General features: G+C 46.6%; 1 protein-coding gene across 1 annotated transcript in view; it reads right to left on the minus strand.

Moving 5' to 3' along the window:
• Window positions 1–2,041: 2,041 nt before the first annotated feature.
• Window positions 2,042–20,843, minus strand: part of USP35 (ubiquitin specific peptidase 35) — a 31,747-nt gene continuing 12,945 nt past the window's right edge. Inside the window, exons 3-11 of the mRNA XM_054847636.1 lie at window positions 19,967–20,102; window positions 13,761–13,890; window positions 11,534–11,635; window positions 8,509–8,667; window positions 7,879–8,072; window positions 7,665–7,758; window positions 5,996–6,102; window positions 4,200–5,415; window positions 2,042–3,517 (exon numbers count right to left, since the gene is read on the minus strand). Coding sequence (XP_054703611.1) covers window positions 3,347–3,517; window positions 4,200–5,415; window positions 5,996–6,102; window positions 7,665–7,758; window positions 7,879–8,072; window positions 8,509–8,667; window positions 11,534–11,635; window positions 13,761–13,890; window positions 19,967–20,102 — 2,309 coding nt within the window. The 3' untranslated portion in view covers window positions 2,042–3,346. The remainder of the gene's footprint in view (window positions 3,518–4,199; window positions 5,416–5,995; window positions 6,103–7,664; window positions 7,759–7,878; window positions 8,073–8,508; window positions 8,668–11,533; window positions 11,636–13,760; window positions 13,891–19,966; window positions 20,103–20,843) is intronic.

A 20,843-nucleotide genomic window follows, 5' to 3' on the forward strand; every position in this document is an offset into this window, starting at 1 on the left:
TTAAAAATTCAAACCCTCCCTTCAAGACACTTATACTTACTTTAAAAAAAGAAGACACCTGGGGAAAGACATCTCCCTACAGCACAACTCCTGTAACCCCCTTTTTCAGACAAGAGTAGCATCACCTCACATCCACAGCACATCTGGGATCCTCAACATGGAGCTGAGAACTCCGCTGCAGGCTCTCCTCAGCCAGAGGTATGTGTCAAACTATGGGCCATAGCACCATATATAATATAGCATATACTTTACCAATATACCATATACAAATATTACAGTTATTACTAACAGAAGCATGACCAGCAGGTCGAGGGAGGTGATCCTGCCCCTCTACTCTGCTCTGGTGAGACCCCCCCTGCAGTGCTGCATCCAGCTCTGGGATCCCCAGCACAAGAAGGACATGGAGCTGTTGGAGCGAGTCCAGAGGAGGCCACGGAGATGATCCAAGGGCTGGAGCACCTCTGCTATGGGGACAGGCTGAGAGAGTTGGGCTTGTTCAGCCTGGAGAAGAGAAGGCTCCGGGGAGACCTTAGAGCCCCTTCCAGTCCCTACAGGGGCTCCAGGAAAGCTGGAGAGGGACTGGTGACAAGGGCAGGGAGGGACAGGCCAAGGGGAATGGCCTGAAGCTGCAGGAGGGGAGATGGAGATGAGATGTGAGGCAGAAATTCTTCCCTGTGAGGGTGCTGAGGCCCTGGCACACGTTGCCCTGAGAAGCTGTGGCTGCCCCTGGCTCCCTGGCAGTGTTGAAGGCCAGGTTGGATGGGGCTTTGGGCAAGCTGGGCTAGTGGAGGGTGTCCCTGCCCATGGCAGGGGGTTGGAGCTAGATGGGCTGTGAGGTCCCTTCCAACCCAAACCATCCTATGGTTCTATGATTCTATAATATTAATATTGTATTACTAATACTCATTATATAGTATACTTATAGTATACTATTAATAGAATAGTATAGTTATAATTTTATAACATATGGTATATTAATAGTATTCACAATAATAATATATAGTATTAATAAAGTATATTAATGCAAACTTTAGTATATGTTAAATAGCTTATTACTCATATCTTACATTTATCAGATCATTGTCTACATGTGTGTGTATATTATATATATATAAAAATACATATTTATACTCTACACATATGTATAGTAATTATTTTGGGGAGAGGATCATGGAGCAACTGTAGATAATGTTGTGAAAAGTGAGGCTCAGGGCTGAGTGTAAAAGGGAAGCCCAAGGCTAAGAATGATAGGAAATGAACAGGGACCCAATCAGATCACCTCGTTGTGCCGCTGAAATTATCCAGGCTGCCATCCGTGCTGAGCACTGTGTGCAGTTTGCCTCTGCTCATCTCAGAAAATCTTGGGGAAAAAACAAGATGTATTCAGGGAAGAGCATAGCTATGATACAGCCTCTCCATTTTCCATGTTGGGTTGATTATCTGCCTTGATTATTTAGATTAGGATCTCATCCAGGCAGAGACAGTCTCCTGCAAAAGCACCTTCCAGCATGTGGCCCAGAAAATACCTCCAGGTGACACAAAGCAGGGAGCGGGCACGACAGCCACCTGAAAGCTTTCGGCACCCTCTTTGGACAGGAGGTTCATAAAAGTCTATTAATAATACCTTTGGGGTTTTTTTTAATAACTTCAGCTCCAGGTCCATATTTATTTCCTCTTAGCATTGCTTTAAGTCTAGCAGACTAAAACACAATGAACACCCTCCTCTGCTCATCTGCAAAACCCCACTAACAGGATTGTGACCTGCATTTGGAGGGCACCCAGCTCTGGGCTGGGGTTCCCCATCTCACCTCTGCCTGCTCGCCTCTTACAAGCTATGACTCTGCAAGGTTGTCCCACATCCATGAGGTTGGATGCTCATCTCCCATCATCTTCCCCATCTCTTTTTTGACCCATCAGCCCAATAGCTATGAGTATTGCATTAAGACACTAAGCCTCTATGTTGAACTAATTAATTTCCTTTATTTATATATAGGAAAGGCAATAAAAGAATATGATAGTATATGCCAGAGATTTGATCCCAAGTGTCCTCTATAGCAGACTTTCTGCTCGCATTATCTGTAGCAATGTCTGTGCTTTGCCTCGTCCTCTGCAGCAACACAATATTCCCACCCCAACACCCCACGGTCAGGATTAGGCCCTGCACCCAGGACCTAAGGCACAAGTCTCTGCCACTTCAGCTAGAGAAATCTCTACTACAGGCACAAGGGAGGAGCAGGCAGGGAAGGGAACAACAGCTGGGAAGGGACATGGGAAGGAGACGTGGTCCTGTAGACAGGCTGCCCAGGGACTGAGATGGCCTCCTGCCACCAAAATCAGCCCCTGTCCCACTACTGATTTATATAATGCATTGGTTTACATAGTATGTGTTTATATTGGGTTGATATAATATATCTGGTTGGGTTGCTTTCCTCGCAAATCAGCATTTTAAATAATAGCTAGTGCTGCTCAGTTCAAGGTATCCCAAAGGAAAGCCCAAATTTTAAAGGGCAGACCCAGCCCAGAAAGCCATGAGATGACAGCAGCAGAAAGAAGCTGAGTCTTAAAGACACATCTGGACAACGGCTGTGTGTCTGAGCCTGCTGTGAACACTAGCAGTGTCCCGAGGTCACTGGTCACACAATGGGGCTTTACTGGAGACCAAAAAAACCCAACTGGACGAGGTCAGTCCTCTTGGCTGGAGGCATTTGTGCCCCTCAGTGTCTTTTGGGTGCTTTGCAATGCTGCATAAAACCCCTCTGGTAGACCTGCCACTGCTCACCGTGACCAAAGTAGGTTTGCAGGCTCACTGCCCCACTAGATCAGCATTGCCACATTGGCTGCTTGGCTTTTTTCAGTCTTTTCAGCCGCCTTCTACCTTTAGAAGTGTGTCAAGGTGAGTTCTCAAAACCACATTAAAAAAAGCCCACAACCAACCAGAGGTCCCCCCCAAATCAACTCGGTGCCACAGAAAGGGCTGCAGACAGGATATGTCCATTCCTGGGGCCATGCTGAGTCCATCCTCATCCCCGTCCCTGTCCCCTCCCCAGGCTGGTGGCATGGCTCACAGCAGGCAAGACACGGCTACACTGAAGCAAAAGGGCACTTCTCCGAGCTGTCGGCAGCTGCTCATCTCTGCGTTAGCTTAGTTACGTTAAGGCGTGAAGACCAAGTGCATAGGAAGCGGTGGGACCTTCCGGGTGCCTCCAAATCACCCCCTGAGTCCATTTCCATTGAAATTTTCCCCAAATCCTCCTCCAAGATGTTCGCTGTCATCAGAATGAGGAAGAGGAGCCTCTGGCTTCAGGTTGGCCCTGTGGACATTGATTGTCTGCTTTAACCTTGGTGGCTAGAAGACCAGTCCATGAAAGGTGCCGGATCCGCCCCCGCCCGCTGCTGGGCTGCAGCCCCCCGATGAGCTGTCATCGTCCTTGTCCCTGTCAAAGTCTCTCCACCACAGCGGGGATTTCGGCAAGGCAGAAATGTAAGCAGCTCTGTTCCTTGCTTCTTTTTCCTGCTCCTAGGAGAAGGAAGGGGGAGAAACAACACAAGGATATTTGTGGCTAAATGACCCAGGTGGGGGGATGCTCCTACTTTCCCTCAGAAGCCGGGAGCCTGTTTGGTCACCCCTGGGAACATCCTCCAAATTAAACCAGGGTGAGCAGGCCACATGCTCATCTCTAGAGCTCGGCAGGAGGGATTCAGCAAAGCATGGCATCTCTCCAGCCATCAAAAACCAGTCTTGTCTTTCCAGAGCCATGTCTGGGGAGAGGAGGGACCACTCAATTCCCCCCTGGCGCTGCTCATGTCCTGTGGGGCACTGCTGTTTGGAAAGCTTTGAATTTTACCAATTGAATGAAATCTGCTCTAGTTTGTATTCCCAGCTCGCCCATCCTTCCCAGTTACTTATGAGAAAATTTCAGGCAGAGCTGCCTGGGTTGGGCAACAGCAAGTCAACCCCAAGCACAGCCACGGGATGTCTTGCACCAACCTCAACACCCAATTTTACTGGGAAGCTGCAATTTGCTCATATGTGGGTGCTAACAAGAAAAAGGCATTTGGCTTCAGGGAGCAGGCAGGTATCTGCATGCACGGATTTATCCACAGGACGTGACCCTGCTGATGCCCAGATGGTTGGAACGTGGCCCACGAGCTGGGCAGCCGCAGGATCGTACCCTGTTGTGGATGGCAGTGGGAGTTACCTGCAAGTAGAGGATGTTATCTTTGGAAATGGCTTCCATCAAGTCTTTATGGAGGGAGGGTTCGCCATGCAGGCAGCCGGCCTCGGCCAGAGCCTCGTGCAGTGGGCAGCTTTGCCTGCCCGGCCGCTGCCTGTAGAAGAGGACATAGGCAGTGTCCTTGGGGAAGAAAGAGGTAACGTTGCTGACTGATTCGAAGGAGGAGAAGGAAACCCTAGTGTCGTTGAAGAGGTACCACTGGATTTCAAAGTCCAACTGCTTGTCAGAGGCTGGTTTTGGTGCCCCATCCTGGGGCTGCCCGTGTGGGACAGTGTCGGTGCACTCCCTGGAGTAGCAGTAGTAGTGGCCGCTCTCAGAGGAGATGCCTGAATGCACCACCACACTGCAGAGGTCGTACACGACAGACGTGAAGCCACCTCCCGGGGCAGGCCTGTCCTTCCCGTGCTGGCAAACCTCCTCGGTTTCCTTCGGGGCAACAAGGATGGGCAGTTTGAGAACCACAGGGATGGAGACATTGTCCAAGATCTTCTTTCTCTTCATAGTCCGTGGGTCGAAGGAGAACCGCAGCAGCGTGAGGATGAGGTAGTGTGGACCCTCCGTCAGCTCTGCTACCTTCTCGGCGTCCTGCAAGGACGCACACTTCTCACAGTGGTATTTGTTCTCTGCTGTCAGTCTCTCTGGGGATAGAAAATAGTTGATTAAATCTGGGACAGATCTGGAGTCCTTGGGAGCACAAGCCTGTTCCCCAAAAGCTGAGAGAGGGTCTTTGGCTGCATCCACGCCAACAGCATCGCCACTTAAGGGATTTGCCACTTCTCCCGGCTCCTGGAAACTCAGCGTTTCCACAGGCATCGGCAGGGCTGCAGGGTCTCCAGCCATGGGGGCCTTCCTCCGGATCCAGGGAGACCCCGTAAGCTGGCTTGGGTTTTCAGGAGGCTCAATAAACTGTGGGCCAATTTCTTCTACAGGTAAAACAGATGTGCTCCCACGCATGTGCCTGTCTGGTGGAGGAAAAGCCAGAGACAGGTCTGTGAAGGCTTCTTCTCGGGAGGAGACGTTCAGACACTTCAAGCAGCGGATCTTTGTCATCATTTTACCCCCAAACATCTTCTCAATCAATGTCTTGTTTAAGTAATGATGCTCCACCACTTGAGACATCAAGCTGGATTCCTTGAGTTTCTGGTAGATCCTTTTTCCAGTTTTTTCTTCTTCGTGTAATCTTTGGCAGGGAAAAAAAAGCTGCGTTATGCACCAATAAAATACCAAGAGGTAGTTTCTAAAGTAGGGTTTCTCTTCTTCACTCAAAGGGGTTAATCCAGGTTAACCCACCTGTGCTGAGGGGTCTGGTGCTATGGGAGGAAGGTGGGGAGGATTTGGGCAGGATTTGAAAACCTGAGGTCTCCATGTGCCATTGACCCCCTGCTTCTAGGGGGATCGCTAGGACACCAGAGATTTGGGATTTCTAGGTAAGAGAAAGGCAAAATCAATCTTACAGAGGAGGCTGAGTGGGTTGTTAAGGCAGATCTCTGAACTTGCTGCAATTCCCTTCACCTTCAGAGCACAGGCAGAAATTTTCAAGCTGAACTAAGTTCTGACCTTACCCCTAAGCCAGCCCAAACAGGGTTTTATCAAGGAGCTCCAGACCAGTCTCACCATCTTTCACCCCAATCCTCCACTCTCACAACTCTTCCATGTCTCAGCTGCTTGCCCAGTTTGCACATGGGTCAGCGTTAAACATTGCATCGGGTCTAGGCGTGCCGTTGTCACCAGGCTCCAAAATCGCATCGCTTGCCACGTACCGGTCCAGCAAGTACTTGAGATACTCCGAGCAGTCCTGCTGAGCGCCGGGGGTGAACCAGGGCGGCCAGGAGGCAGAGAGGAAGCTCTCGGGTGAGATGGCAGGTCGCTGGCAGCAACACAGAAGAAGAAGTGCTTTTAACCCAGGGGATCTGGTTCTCATTTCACATAGGGGGATGGAGAGGGAAGAGGAGGGTCTTTCTGTCTGCTTCACTGGGAGCGGGGTGCACTTGTGTGCCTGATAAGGTCCCCTTTTTTTTCCCCTACAAGGGCTAATCCCAGTGCACAGGAAGACTTTCTTGGTTTGCTGCAAGCCAGGACTGTAAGGATGAATTTCAGCCATTCTTTTACGTATACTTCTATAAAATATCCACATGTTTATTTCTTCCTTCTATTTTCAAATGGTTTATTGGCCTGACCCAGAGACTTCTACTTAATTCAGCCTGAATTTAATTTGATGCTCCATTTAAATTGATCAGGATCTCTCTCACCAAATCCTTTCATAAAAAAAAGACAAAGCAAAAAATCCACTAAACTTCCACCTGCCATTCTGATCACTGCAGGCAGGTAATCTGCATTACCGGATAATGTAATCACTGCTGTTAGGAAGCTGCTGTCTAATTAATATGGAAAAAGACTCGTGTTTGGCAAAGAAGCGACTTTAAGAACAGCCCAAAGAAGAAAAATAACTAGAAGGCTATTAGGAAATTAGCAGGAAACTATTAACCATAAACTACACAAGAAGCAAATATGCTTCTGTATTTGCTCATCACAGATCACAGACACCCTAACCTTCCATCAAAAACTGGGCCCCTCTATGACCAAATATTAAATTCAACAGGTTGTGTATATTTTTCCCCAAAAAGCCATCTGTAATGACATAATACCACAATGCAACAAGCCAGCTCTGTCAGTCATGGCTTGGAAAAGAGAGAAGCCCAGATGACTGGTTTTGCAGCGAGGGGAAATTCACTGGACTTTCAAATTCATGTCTTTCTAGGGGCAGGAAGATATATTTTCAAGACAGGAGCTAGATATGACCTGGCTGTATCTCCAGCATTTGCGGATGTTAAATTTCAGGTTTGTCAAGAAAGCATTCGTAATTAATTTGTTTAAGGGTGTTGTGTTTTGTTTGGTTTTTTTTACTTTCCCTCAAATACAGAGGATTTGGAATCTAAAGGCAGGATTTTGTGTGTGATGGTGGTTTTTTTAATAAAACCACTTGTAAGGCAATCTTCGTCAATTGCTTGTGCTTTGCTGTGAAGCAAGGGGACAAGCAAGCTGCTCCAGTCTTCTTCCTTGCTGCATAGCAAGAAACAAAAATCTCTGTTTTACACCAACAGGCTTCTCAGCTGGCCACATATGTAAACTATCACCGAATGGACTTCATTGTCAAAACTATTAGTTATTACATCATTTCAGCCCAGGAGGATCTCAGGCTGAAGACAGGCAGCCTGGTGCGAACACAGTTCGCTTTCATGGGTGATAGGAGCTTGCCTCCTCCACCCCCAAAATTAGCCTCTCTCATATAAACAAAATTCATCTTGTTATAAAAATCCACCAAGATCCACAGCTCCTTATCAGCACGTTGGAGTCAGCAGGAAGTAACTAGGAGACGAGCCTTTCCGCAGCCGACAGTCCAAACAAATAACTAGAACATGAAATAATTACCTGACTGTGCTCCAAAAACGCAAAGAGCCACTGGAGCTTTGTCATCAGGGGCTGGGAGTTGCCCTCGGTTAAATTCAACACTGAATGCCGAAAGCTGCAAAAGAAAAGTGGAGATGCAAACCGTAAGACAGAAAATCAGTGCAGGACACGCAGTGCCTGCGTGATGAGCAACCCTGGAGCAGTCTTGAGTGGTAGCAAGGGAGCAAAAACTCACTCTGAAGCCATGAAAAGAGACTGTATAATGCTGTTCATGTAGCAGGTGTTTCCCAAATTTATTAACCCGATCTTTCCCGTCTCCGATTTAGATGCTAGCCGTGGGTAGAAGCAGGCCAGCTCGTTCTTCTGGGAGGTCCAAGCGTTTTGTCCCAAGAGATATTTAATCCGGTCTTCATTTGGAATAGGAAAAGCCTTGGAAAGAGAGATCTGTGTTATAAATTGTTATCTTTCCATGTGAATAATTAGTAATGGGCAACAGCAACACTCCTCAGCTAGAGGTGTTTACAGCACAACTCATTTCCCCTGCTCTTCACATGAACATGCATCCATGCAAGGAACTGTTTAGCTGCTAGTATTACTGCTTTAGAGGCATTCAAGACTAAAGCTATAGCTAAAACCCATAGTCACGATCAGGACTTCTGCAGACCCACCATAAGAGAAGTCTCTTCCCTCAACTTGCCTACATGGGGCTCAAACTCAGAATTTCAAACCCTTTCTTCTACCACAACTTGAGATATTGAAGTTAGGACATCCCTACCAGTAGGAAAGTCCCTCTGCACTCAGCTGCAAACTAAGATGCTATTTCTGCATGCAAACCAGAAAAATAGCTGAGAGGTGCGTGTCTTACTTTAATCGCTTCTAGGACTGGTTCGTAGAGATCTGGAAATCCTGAGAAGCGGAAGAACATGCAGTGGATGAGCTCAGCCAGCTGCTCCAGGGAGCTGGTGGCAGAGTTGGAGTCCTCCTTCTTCAGAGAGACCACCAGCCTGGGGATGTGAGGGAGCAGCTGGAAGATGGAAGTTCACCACAAATTATCCACAGAGCTTTAACACACATGCAGGGGAATGAAATTCACCCCCAGGCAGAAAGGACAGTCAACAGGAGTGGACTTGAGTCCCATTCTGGACTTAATCCTTTACCCTATGAACTCAACAGCAACTCTTCTGTTGACTTCGGTAGTGCAAATGCTATAGACCTTAGAGGGTTTCATGTTGCATGACACCTGCAGGTTTGTGCTGCTGCTTTGCTGTGCTGCAATTTCCATTCTTTCTGCAGATCAGTCTCTACTAAAACACACACCCACGGTGGAAAGGAGCGTTATATGCTGACTGCCAAGTGCAGGGATTCAAACCTACGAGATAGATTAATTAGCCTACAAGAACTGCTGTCTGGTGTGCTATATTTTATTTTACACTGTATAAACTAAACTGGAATTGGTATGGTTGGATGGGTGGCAACAGGCATGTAAACAGCACATTTGTTATTTTGCTTTCATCTAGAAAATTTAAAAATGAACACGCAGACACAAACACAAATGATACATTGCTCACGGGCACCCTCTGCTGACCCCGCAGCTGCACAGAGAATTAATAACCTATTTCCAACCCTGCAGATGTGCTAGAGTGACCCTGGGCACTTACGCAACCTTTTTCGTATTTATTTTTCACATGATTTTTACCCCAGAACAATCCTGGAGTAAAGTCTCAGGACCCCCAGTCTGGCCATTGCCTGATCCCCCCTTCCTCCCTTCATCTTCCTCTCTTCTTTCCCTCTCTTTCTCCTCAAAATGTTGGAGATTTTAACTATTTCCTTTCCAACAGGAAAGTTTTGTTGGGGAAGCAAATGAATCCCGGTACTGTTTTATACATCAATATTTTGCCAAGCTATGATGGCAACAGTTCTCAAAACTCTTCCAAACTGCCAGGGCAAACACAAAAAGATAAGAAGCAAGACAGGTTTGTGCCCTGTTTCTTAAAAATAGGAGAGGAAATTTGTGCTCGCTGGGCTGCAGATGGAAACTTCAAGCCAAGAGCAACCAACAGCTTTTGGAGTGTTTCAAAATTTGGACGCCCAACTGAAAACAATCTGTTGGAATGATCCTATTTTTAGAAACCGAAGAGTTTCTCAAGAAATTCAGACTCATTTAAAGTGTCTCCAGCTGAGGAATGAAAAAACATCAGTTGGAAATGTTGGCTAGCTTTGCTTTTTTCCAGCCTTATCTGTTTATTCTGTGAACTTTAGGTGAAAAGCCAAATGTAAGGGATTTAATGAAAAAGTATAAAATCAAATATTAATAGGAGTAATTTTCCATTACTTCTTTTATCAGTTCAATCACTGCAAGCATGCCTTTGCTTCAGCCTTGCTTTTTAATTACAGCATTCCAGGGGCAACGCCAGCGAGAAGCAGAGCCGTGCTATAGTGTCAACAGCAAAATAAAATACAAAAATATCACTGTGGAAATGAAAAGAGGAGATTCAAATGCTGCTGAAAGTGTCTTTTGCTTTTAACAGCAGAGAATTCATGAAGTGGAAGCGTTCTGATCCAGTTTTCAAGTCTTGTCGCACTGATGCTGTGGAATGCTCTGAAAGATGACCCATCACTTCATGAAATGGTAGTGGGTGCCACATGTTGGTGACAATTTGAAGTCACACGCGGGGTGAGGCCCATTGAGTCCAATGGACAGTCAGGCACCTGCTTAGGGAACAGCAAGCGCTGTTGAAGAATATATTCCCTGTCCTCCACTGCCTTAACCCTCCAAGACACTCTCAATGCAAAGGCTTCACCTAAGACATCCCAAAGCCAGAGTGGCAACATCTACCACATTTCAGCTGAAAGGGTGGGAACAAATATGGGACTGTATCTTCTAAACAAGACCCTGAAAGTACATCCTCAGCCAGAAAGGGTCAGCGTAGCCCTGCACATCTTCCTGCCCTGGGCCATCCCTCCACCTTCTTCCCTTTCCTTCTCCAGGCAAATGCAATAGTGTAGTTTTGTGGTTGACGAAGACCCAGACCAAGCTGGGCAATACTGACCATCATGATTTTCTGCTAGGATAGGTTTCACTTGGGCTTCTTTTACAACACAGTTCAGCACGTGGCCCTACAAATGGCTCAGCACAAGGGAGAGTGGCTAGGACAAGCAAGTGGTCTGAGAGCAGGAGCAGAGAAGAAGGGAACCTCCTCTTCCACTTGCAGGGCTGGCAAACACCAGGGTAAAACAACTGCAAGAGCACTACAGCCACTGCTGCTGAGACCCTCAGTGTGGCTTGACAGGCCATCCAATATGTTTGCATTAACTGCATCCTGAGCTGGTGGGCTTTGATGTTGAGAGAGGACCATGGGGACCCACTTGCCCATGGAGTCCACTCCTCCACCTGGTAAAGCACAGCAGAAAAAAAGCGGAGCATACACACATTGCAAACATTTCAAATGGAATGGCCAAGCCCCAACCAGCTTTATACTGATTTATCCATGGAAATAAGCTATCCAGCTGATAAGCCTCAAGAAAAATGGGAGAAAATATCAGAGGAGAAAGCAAAGCCTCACTCTCCTCAGCACCTCACTCTCTAACATCGGGTGGTTGCTCTGTCCGTGGCAACCAAGCACATTTAGGCTCAGGACTTGCCTCTGCATCTCAGTACTGGCTTCATGGTGCCCAAAAAGCTGTTTGGGCTGCAGGAGAGGGTGAGCACCTGCCAGGACAGGCTGCGAGTGGATGGACAGGGTTGAGTTTACATCACTTTGAGAAATCAAGCAGATGAGGGAAGTATTCCCCAGTATCTCAGCACCTTAGGCTGCCTCCCACCCATGTTGCCCCACGGCACAGTTATACTTGGGGCGATGCCCTCATGTGAGTGCCAGACACAGCCTTACCAAGTGAAATGCCTCATGGGAGTGCTGAAAGCTCAGCAGCATGTACTGCAGGACAGACAAAGCCCCCTCTCTCACGATAGGATACAGCAATTTGGAGAAGACCTGGTGGGGGAGAAAAAAAGCAAATGAGAAGGCAGGATGGCACTGCGACACGCAGGAGAAGGGGCCAGCAGGGAAAAGAGGCACTGAGCATCTACGACGGTTGCTGGTCTGTCTTACTCCATGCTGGATGTCAAAGCAAGCAGCCTACAGCCAAGTCTCTGGAGTCATCTCCTGTCCAGAACACGGCCTCAGGGCATCCTAAAAATACTGTGTGGGTTATACTCACACTTTCAGGCTTGTGCAATGCCTGGCACAAGAAGATGCAGAGCTCTGGGCTAAACACCACTGCATCTCCATACCTCCTGATGGACGAGGCCGTACAGGCACAGAGGAATGCTAGATTTTCTAAAATTTGCCTCTTCTGTTTTATTGTGATATTCGGAACTTTATCACTAACCTTTCAGGCAAAGAGATACAAAACAAAGGCCTTTTTCAAAGGCTAAGTAATTATATTTATCCTACTTTACAGAAAATTGTATAAGCTGACAATGCCCTCTACCCCTTTCAGACCGTATTTCTGAGAGTTTCCAGGGATCATATGTTATTTTAAGGGCTGTGTCCCTTTCCTGTGCATTAACAATGAAAGATAAAGAAAAGCCCAAGATGCTTGGCTACTCTCCCACTGCTCACAGGGACAAATGCATTTATTAATAATCATAGAATGGTTCGGGTTGGAAGGAACCTTAAAGATCATCCTGTTCCAATCTCCCTGCCATGGGCAGGGACACCCTCCACTAGACCATGTTGCCCAAAGCCTCATCCAACCTGGTCTTAAACACTTCCAGGGATGGGGCCTCCACAATCTCTCTGGGCAACCTGTTCCAGCGCCTCACCATTCTAAGAGTAAAGAATTTCTTTCTAACATCTAATCTAAATCGACCCTTCTTCAGCTTAAACCCATTACCCCATGTCCTGTCACTACGCTCCCTCATAAACAGTCCCTCACCATCTTTCCTGTAGCCCCTTCAGAAACTGGTAAGCCACAATTAGATCTCCCCAGAGCTGCCTTTTCTCCAGGCTGAACAATCCCAACTCTCTCAGCCTGTCCTCATAGGAGAGGTGCTCCAGCCCTCCAGTCAGCTTCGTGGCCTCCTCTGGACTCACTCCAACAGCTCCATGTCTCTCTTGTACTGGGGCCCCCAGAGCTGGATGCAGTTCTGCAGGGGGGGGTCTCACAAGAGCAGAGTAGAGGGGCAGAATCCCCTCCCTCGACCTGCTGGTCACGCTGCTGGTGATGCAGCCCAGGACACGGTTGGCTTTTCTGGGCTGCAAGCGCACACTGCCGGCTCATGTTGAGCTTCTCATCAATCAGTACCCCCAAGTCCTTCTCCTCAGGGTTGCTTTCAATCCATTCTTCGCCCAGCCTATAGTTCCAATAATATAATGTTCCAATACTGATAATTATGGTATTGATAACTCCTATGGTGACTTCCACTGAAGGCTCAGCCAGGTGTTATCCCCATTTTATGAAGGAGGGAAGAGCAGGACCACAGCACAGAAAATGTTTTTGAAGAGGCAACCAATTTCAGTGCTTGGTCACACGTTTTTCAGAGAGCAGCGAGTACTCACTGCCAAAACAGGTGATAGCAATGGCAGTGGGAACTTTATCTGCGCTAGTAAATGAACTAAGGCCAGGGTACAGGCTTAAAAACTGACCTGTGACTGTGAGGACTGTGAACATGCTCACTGGTTACGTATTTTGCCCATGCCAACCAGCACTGATCCAGGCACACTTGAAGGAGAGGTGTCACATTCCCAAAGGCAGGTTGTACAAGAGCTCCATAGTTTGGGAATAAAACTGATTGGTTGGCTTGAAAAACCTTGACTTGTTTTATTTCATAACCTTCACGACATCAGTACCTTTGCAAACCAAGACCTAAAGAACTGCTGGTTGTTCTGGAGAATATCATTCCTGGTCACAAAAAAAGGCATCAGCCCACCACCCCATACACAGGAACGCTGCATTCACAGAGGGTGCAGGGGGCACAACAGTCCCTTCGAAGCCCCTTTTCTCTTTTCTGTACATCTAAGGTCACATCTCATACTCATTCGGTTGAGAGGTAAGAAGATATCTCAGGTGCAACAAGTCTGTTGTTCACATTTATCTTTAAAAGAGCCCACTGACCTTTTCAATTTTTGAAAGAGTAACTTCAATCAAGATGCTGAACTTCTTCACCGCAGCCAAACCCTTCAACAGAGCAATGATCCACTTGTCTATGTTCTTCCCCAGGGGCCAGGACACCCAGTCAATCATCCTGAAATGAAATACAAACCCTTGAAGTAAATTTAATGCACATATCATGAAAACCAAGCTACGCTCTGAGTTACAGCTCTTCCAAATTCATGTCCAGTCAGTGGGCTGATCAAATAAGAGATGAGTCCCACATAAAGCATTTCACATATTTCTCAAAGCACAAGACAACCTGAATTGTAATTAGCCCAATGTCATCAGCACCTTGTGGCTCAAAGAACCTGACCCAAGTCCATAGAAGAAAGCGAGGATTTCTTCCACTAATTTCTTCCACTAATTGAGTTCAAGTTTTTAACACAGAATCACAGAATGGTTTGGGTTGGAAGGGACCTTAAAGATCATCTAGTTCCAATGCCCTGCCATGGGCAGGGACACCCTCCACTAACCCAGGTTGCCCAAAGCCCCATCCAACCTGGCCTTCAACACTGCCAGGGAGCCAGGGGCAGCCACAGCTTCTCGGGGCAACCTGGGCCAGGGCCTCAGCACCCTCACAGGGAAGAATTTCTGCCTCACATCTCATCTCCATCTCCCCTCCTGCAGCTTCAGGCCATTCCCCCTTGTCCTGTCACTCCCTGCCCTTGTCACCAGCCCCTCTCCAGCTTTCCTGGAGCCCCTGTAGGGACTGGAAGGGGCTCTAAGGTCTCCCCGCAGCCTTCTCTTCTCTTCTCCAGGCTGAACAAGCCCAACTCTCTCAGCCTGTCTCCAGAGCAGAGGTGCTCCAGCCCTCGGACCATCTTTGTGGCCTCCTCTGGACTCACTCCAACAGCTCCATGTCTTTCTTGTGCTGGGGACCCCTGAGCTGGGTGCAGTACTGCAGGGGGGTTCTCACCAGAGCAGAGCAGAGGGGCAGAATTCCCTCCCTCGACCTGTTGGTCACGCTGCTGGTGATGCAGCCGAGGACACGGTTGGCTTTCTGGGCTTCAAGCGGACACTGCTGGCTCATGTTGAGCTTCTTGCCCCCCAACACCCCCAAGTCCTTCTCCTCAGGGCTGCTCTCAATCCATTCTCTGCCCAGCCTGGAGTTGTGCTTGGGATTGCCCCGACCCATGTGCAGGACCCTGCACTTGGCCTGGTTGAACTTCATGCAATTCACACGGTCCCACCTCTCCAGCCTGTCCAGGTCCCTCTGGATGGCATCCCTTCCCTCCAGCATGTCGACCACACCACACAGCTTGGTGTCGTCAGCAAACTTGCTGAGGGTGCACTCGATCCTACTGTCCATGTCATCAACAAAGGTGCTAAACAGCGCCAGTCCCAGTACTGACTCCTGAGGAACACCACTCGTCACTGGTCTCTACTTAGACATTGAGCCATTGACCACAACTCTTTGAGTGTGACCATCCAGCCAACTCCTTATCCACAGAGTGGTCCATCCATCAAATCCATGTCTCTCTAATTTAGAGACAAGGATGTCGTGCGGGACAGTGTCAAATGCTTTGCACAAGTCCACGTAGATTTCAGTCACTCATCCCTTATCCACCAACGCTGTAACCCCATTGTAGAAAGCCACCAAATTTGTCAGGCATGATTTGCCCTTAGTGAAGCTACGTTGGCTGTCACCAATCACCTCCTTATCTTCCATGTGCCTGAGCATCATTTCCAGGAGGATCTGCTCCATGATCTTGCCAGGCACAGAGGTGAGACTGACCAGCCTGTAGTTCCCCAGGTCTTCCTTTTTACCCTTCTTAAAAATGGGGGTTATGTTTCCCCTTTTCCAGTCAGTGGGAACTTGAACAGACTGCCATGACTTCTCAGATATGATGGAGAGTGGCTTAGTAACTTCATCCACCAGTTCCCTCAGGACTCGTGGATGCATCTCATCAGGTCCCATGGACTTGTGCACCTTCAGGTTCCTTTGATGGTCTCGAACCTGATCTTCTCCTACAGTGGGTGGATTTTCATTCTCCAGGTCGCCGCCTTTGCCTTCTGCAACTTGGGCAGTGTGGCTCAAGCACTTGCACATCGATATAGTCATCTGTATACCATAGCTCTGCTTTGTGGATTTTCTAATATAACTTCCAGAGAAGGCCCTAGAAGGACATCTGTTTTTAAAGAATCGCAAAGCAGATCTAAAGGGGTTGTGGTAGATATCTGTATCTGCATGAGGTCTCTGCATTGTCGCCATTAGAGAACAAGTGATACTGGTATGATCTCTGCATTGGTACTGGTAAGGAAAAAACACTCAGATTCAGATCTTTAAATTCCCTGTGTGGGAAACACTCATTTCCAAAAACACATGAAAAAATAAATACTGGTAATCCTAACAGAAACCAGATATTGTTGAATGTGATAGCTAACAAATTTCTTCTATATTCACTCAACCAACATGTTGTCAGGTTTTTGCAAGTAATAAGTACTTTACAGCAGTCAGTCATAAAAAAACCCTCAGACTGAGTGATGACAGGTTGTTTCTGTTTAAATTTAATGTTAAACAAAAATAGGAAGTAACTAAGGCTTGGGATCTCCAAGGGTAAAACTTTGCTAACCATTTCAAATCATTTGATTTGAAGATATCCCAGATCATCAGTCTCCCACCTCAGTCCAGCTATCTTACCCAATCAGTCCCTTTTGCTTATCAGTCCATACCTTATGCAAAATATATGAAGGAAACACAGATAACTAACCACCACAAGGCAAAGAGCAGGAATAAGTGAAGTCTACAAGGAACTGGAAAAATAAAAGGCTAGCCAGTAAAGAAATCTTAAAGAGCAGGATATGTTGGGATGTTGAGAAATACCAAAAGTCAAGACAAGTTGAATAATTAAGCAAATACCAGCAAAGCTTCTGCAGACACTTGTATCAGAGGAGATAAGGAAAGCCATGCAATCACTGTATACAGAGGACGTGATGGTGATTAAAGATATGATATGGCCTCTAGATGTGACTTCCAAACTAAACACATCCTCTGCCTCCATTTTGAGCAAGATGAAGGAATTGATCAGAGTGACAAAGAAGAGGCAGATAAAAGATTTGAGGACAGAAACAAGAACAAGAGCTGATATGAAAGCAAAACATGAAGATCTCATGAACTTCACGTTGATGATTTCCATCATGTAAAATTCAACTCTGGTGAGTTTTAATGACTCTATTAATTTTGGCATGGTGCTTTATGTGTTAAGAATAGGAAGACAGTTCCTATAATGAAGACAGGCAATGAAGGGATTACTGGGAAGAAGGGATAGCGTGCCACAAGGGGTTACGATAGGTGCCAAAGTCTGGTTTGTCAGGATATATAAATTTCTAGTCAAAGGACAGAAGTAGATGATATCTGACTGCCTATCTGAAAGGAGGTTACAAGCAATGTTCTTTGGAATCTAATGACATTAGCACAAACATCCTGAACATGGCAGTGAAATTTGTGATGATGCAAAGCTGAGAGGCATCATCAACACAAGAGGAGGATCAAGATATCATGAGGAAGACCTCGAGGATTAGAGATGTAGAATGGGAAAGAAATGTATTGATTCAAAATGCATGCAAGGCACAAGAAATGGATGCTACATGATGGTAACTTGCCTGCTTGAGGACAATCAACCAGAAACCAGGTGACTGCGAGTTCCCAGTGTAAGAGTAGCCATGGAAAAGACCAGCACCATGCTGTGGTGCAGAGGAAAAGGTGTTTTCTATGACAAAATAATGACCTCCCAAGCTGCAATCTAAGGCCATGATGAACCACACCTGGAACACGGTGCACAAACCTCACCATCCCTCTCCAAGACTAATGAACTGAAGTGGGAGCAGGTGTTGAAGAAGCTTGTTAAGGTGGTCAGGGAAATGAAGAACCTTTCCTGTGAGAAAAGCTTAAACTGATCTGGCTTGTTTAGCATAGCTGCAGGAAAGCAGAGGTGGGAAGGGGCTGCTCTGCCTGTGTGCATTGAAGGAATGAACAGCAGGGAGGAAAAAGAGCTATTTCAGCTATTTATGTTGGCATAAGGTCAAATTAAGTATAAGATGGCCAGAAATACCTATAGGTTGGTTATTAGAAGAGAGATTTGAACCATTAAAGCAACCCAATGGTGGAACAGCTATGAAAGAAGAGCAGTGGGAGCAAAAGCCCTTCCTGCTTTGAGGAGCATAGTTGAACATTCATGAAAGGGGTCTGTAATGTCAACGCTTATAAAGCAGGGAGATGGATCCAGAGATCCAAAGGTCCCTCTTCACCCTATCTTCTTTTGCACAGGCATAAAATAACCTTGTCCTCTTTAAGCTTTTTTTTTTTTTTTTTACCAGCACTAGTGGCTAGGTCAGAGTCTCGCCTGCTGCCTGCATTGCTACAGTATGAAGAAATTACATTTCAAATTCACATTGCACTTTCCACATTGCAAGAGCCACAAACGTTTTGGAAGCCAGTGGCCTAATTTTCCAAAGGAGCCATTGATTTGGTATGCCAAACTTTTAAAAGCTCAGATCTTGATTTCCAGGGGTAGCAAGTGCCTGCATTGCTATGTGACAGCAGATGCCTTCTTCATCTGGACTTGGGCTCTTTGAAACAGATACACCCCCCGGAAAAATAAAAAAAAAAAAACAAATCAGTGAGTACTTCTGAAGTCATGGATGCACAGTAATAGAGTTTATCTGAAAAGAGACAAACTCTAGAAGAAACTCTCTAAAAGAGATTGTGGTGTACACTTATACCAGCAGGTGCCAGGCTTGCTTTTTTTAGTATTTGTTCTTTAAATGTTTCATCAGAAGCTCCACCCCACATCCAGTTTATTCCCCTGCTACTAACTCCCAAACCTAAACTTTGGAGGAGGAGACTTCTGTACACGACCAGTTTGTCAGGGATCCTAAGCTGAAAGATCCTTTCAACTCGCACATTTTTGTTTCATTTTCTAGGCATGGAGCACACTCTCATCGAAAGGCCAATGGTCGCGCAGTTTTCTGGGGCACTCTGCTGCTGTAAACACGCTGCCAAAACTTCCGCATTTCTCCTAAGTGATCTTAATTACATTTTGCAGGCTCTGCTTAATGTTTGGCTAATTCTGAGTAATCATTTACTCATCCTTCTGCGTGACAAAGAATGTTTTAAAGAATGAGGCAATTGATTTTGCAACCTCTATATTTAGACACTGGCGCTCTTAGAGGATTTATCGCCTGCAGCTCACAGCAGCAGGTTCCCAGAAGGAGAAAAAGATGGAGAAGAGGGTTAAGAACTGAACTGATAATCTTTTGTCTTGGGTTGCTCTGGACAAACCATGACCTTCCCCAGCACGTCAAAAAGAAGCAACCCCTTTCTGCATGCATAAAGTGCCCATCAGGAATGATGTGTTTCTGTCATGTAACCTTATCGTTGGGGAGCACAAATCCTGCAATAAATAGAGGAAAAGAGATGTTTCCAGCGAGATCAAGTCACAGCAGCTCCCTGCATGTGAACATCACACAGTTAAATGGAAACCTCTAAGGCAAGCATGGGTGGAAGATACTCTAAGCAAGTCTGGAGCAAGGCACTGGAGCATAGAGGAGCTCTAGGACTTGGACACAAGTGTGCAAGGAAGATCTGGTGGTGCCAAAGAGGTGGCTCTGCAAAGACCTGGTCTAGCATGTCAGGTAGTATTTCACCCACTACTCTTCATCACGCCCTGATGTCTCCATTGTCTCTGCCTGCACAGAAGGCAGGGATAAACATTGTACAGGACCAAGATCCAGACCAGCAGCATCACATTCATCTGACAAAGATCAAGGTGGGATCACTGCAGCAGTTGGTCATACCTCCCGATCCAAGAAGGGAGATGAGGATAACATGAAATTCCATGAAGCAGATTTTTGTGAAGAAAAGGTCCTCAGCAGCTTCTGGCAAAAGAATCAAAAATCTTCAACTTATGCTGGGCATCCCATAACACTACTTATTTCTAAGAAAAAAAAATAGTAATAATAATAACCATAAATGTCTTTATTCTAGTTCTCTAGGCCCTCAGGACTGGAAGGAAGGATCCAGAAATTCCCTTTTTCCCCACACACTCCTCACTAGACAGCACCAGCCAAACCGGTTGGGATAAAACCACACAAAAGAACTGAGTGCAGCTTTGGGGCTGGTTTTTCTCTGAACTGAGAATGACATTCACTAATAAAGCTTCTCCTACCTGCCAATGGCCGTCATCATTTGCACATCAGTGATGCTGTCATCATTGGTTAAGTTTCTTATGACACCATCCATGAGCTCCAGAGGGACAAACTGGACCACACTGGCCAAGGCGTTGGACGGTGCTTCCTGCTCCTCTGCAAGACATGGATGAGCACCAGCAATGAAGATGTTAGTCACCAGGAAAACCAGGTACATGAGGTCATTTCTCGTCTCTAAAAGACAAATCATTTCTGCTTACGTAAATGGAGAGGATATGCAGCTGGTGTAAATGAGCAATGTGAAGTCTGCACTTAGCTGTGCTAGAACAATTCCCCAAATCCCAGTGTAGCACATAACGAGGTTGGGTCATAGCGGATGGGCTGTTGCATGAAGCCATACACAGCCCAAAGGGAGGCAGGGATGACAGGAACAAGAACATCCTTGGGCCAATCCTGGGTCTCAAATTCCCTCTGTGTGTTCTCTATATGCTAATTACTACAAATAATTGCAAGGGGATGCAACTGCAGGTTTGCCTGCCTGGAGTACCTTCCAAAGGATGAGGCTTTCATACAGAGGGCCCTGAAAAAACTATCTTCTTGTGGGTTTAGGAATAGCTGGAGCAGGCTCTCACCTGCCTGCAGGCAGTCCAACCTTTCACGGCACTGGTACCTCCAAAAATCTTCTGGGACCCTTCTACAATAACCTGAATGCCTCAGAAGTTGGATAAATATCTTCTGTCCCACCTTAAGAAACAACCACCCTCCAGAGAGATAGCAGGGCTTCATACCTGTAGATCGGTTAGGAGTAACTCCTTAGCTTTATCCCTAGTTTCTGATAAGGAGAAGGCTGTGGGGTCCCATCAAGTCAGCCATAAGAGAATGACATTTCTAAAAGCC

The sequence above is a fragment of the Grus americana genome, chromosome 1, assembly GCF_028858705.1.
Source record: "Grus americana isolate bGruAme1 chromosome 1, bGruAme1.mat, whole genome shotgun sequence".
Lineage (NCBI taxonomy): Eukaryota > Metazoa > Chordata > Aves > Gruiformes > Gruidae > Grus > Grus americana.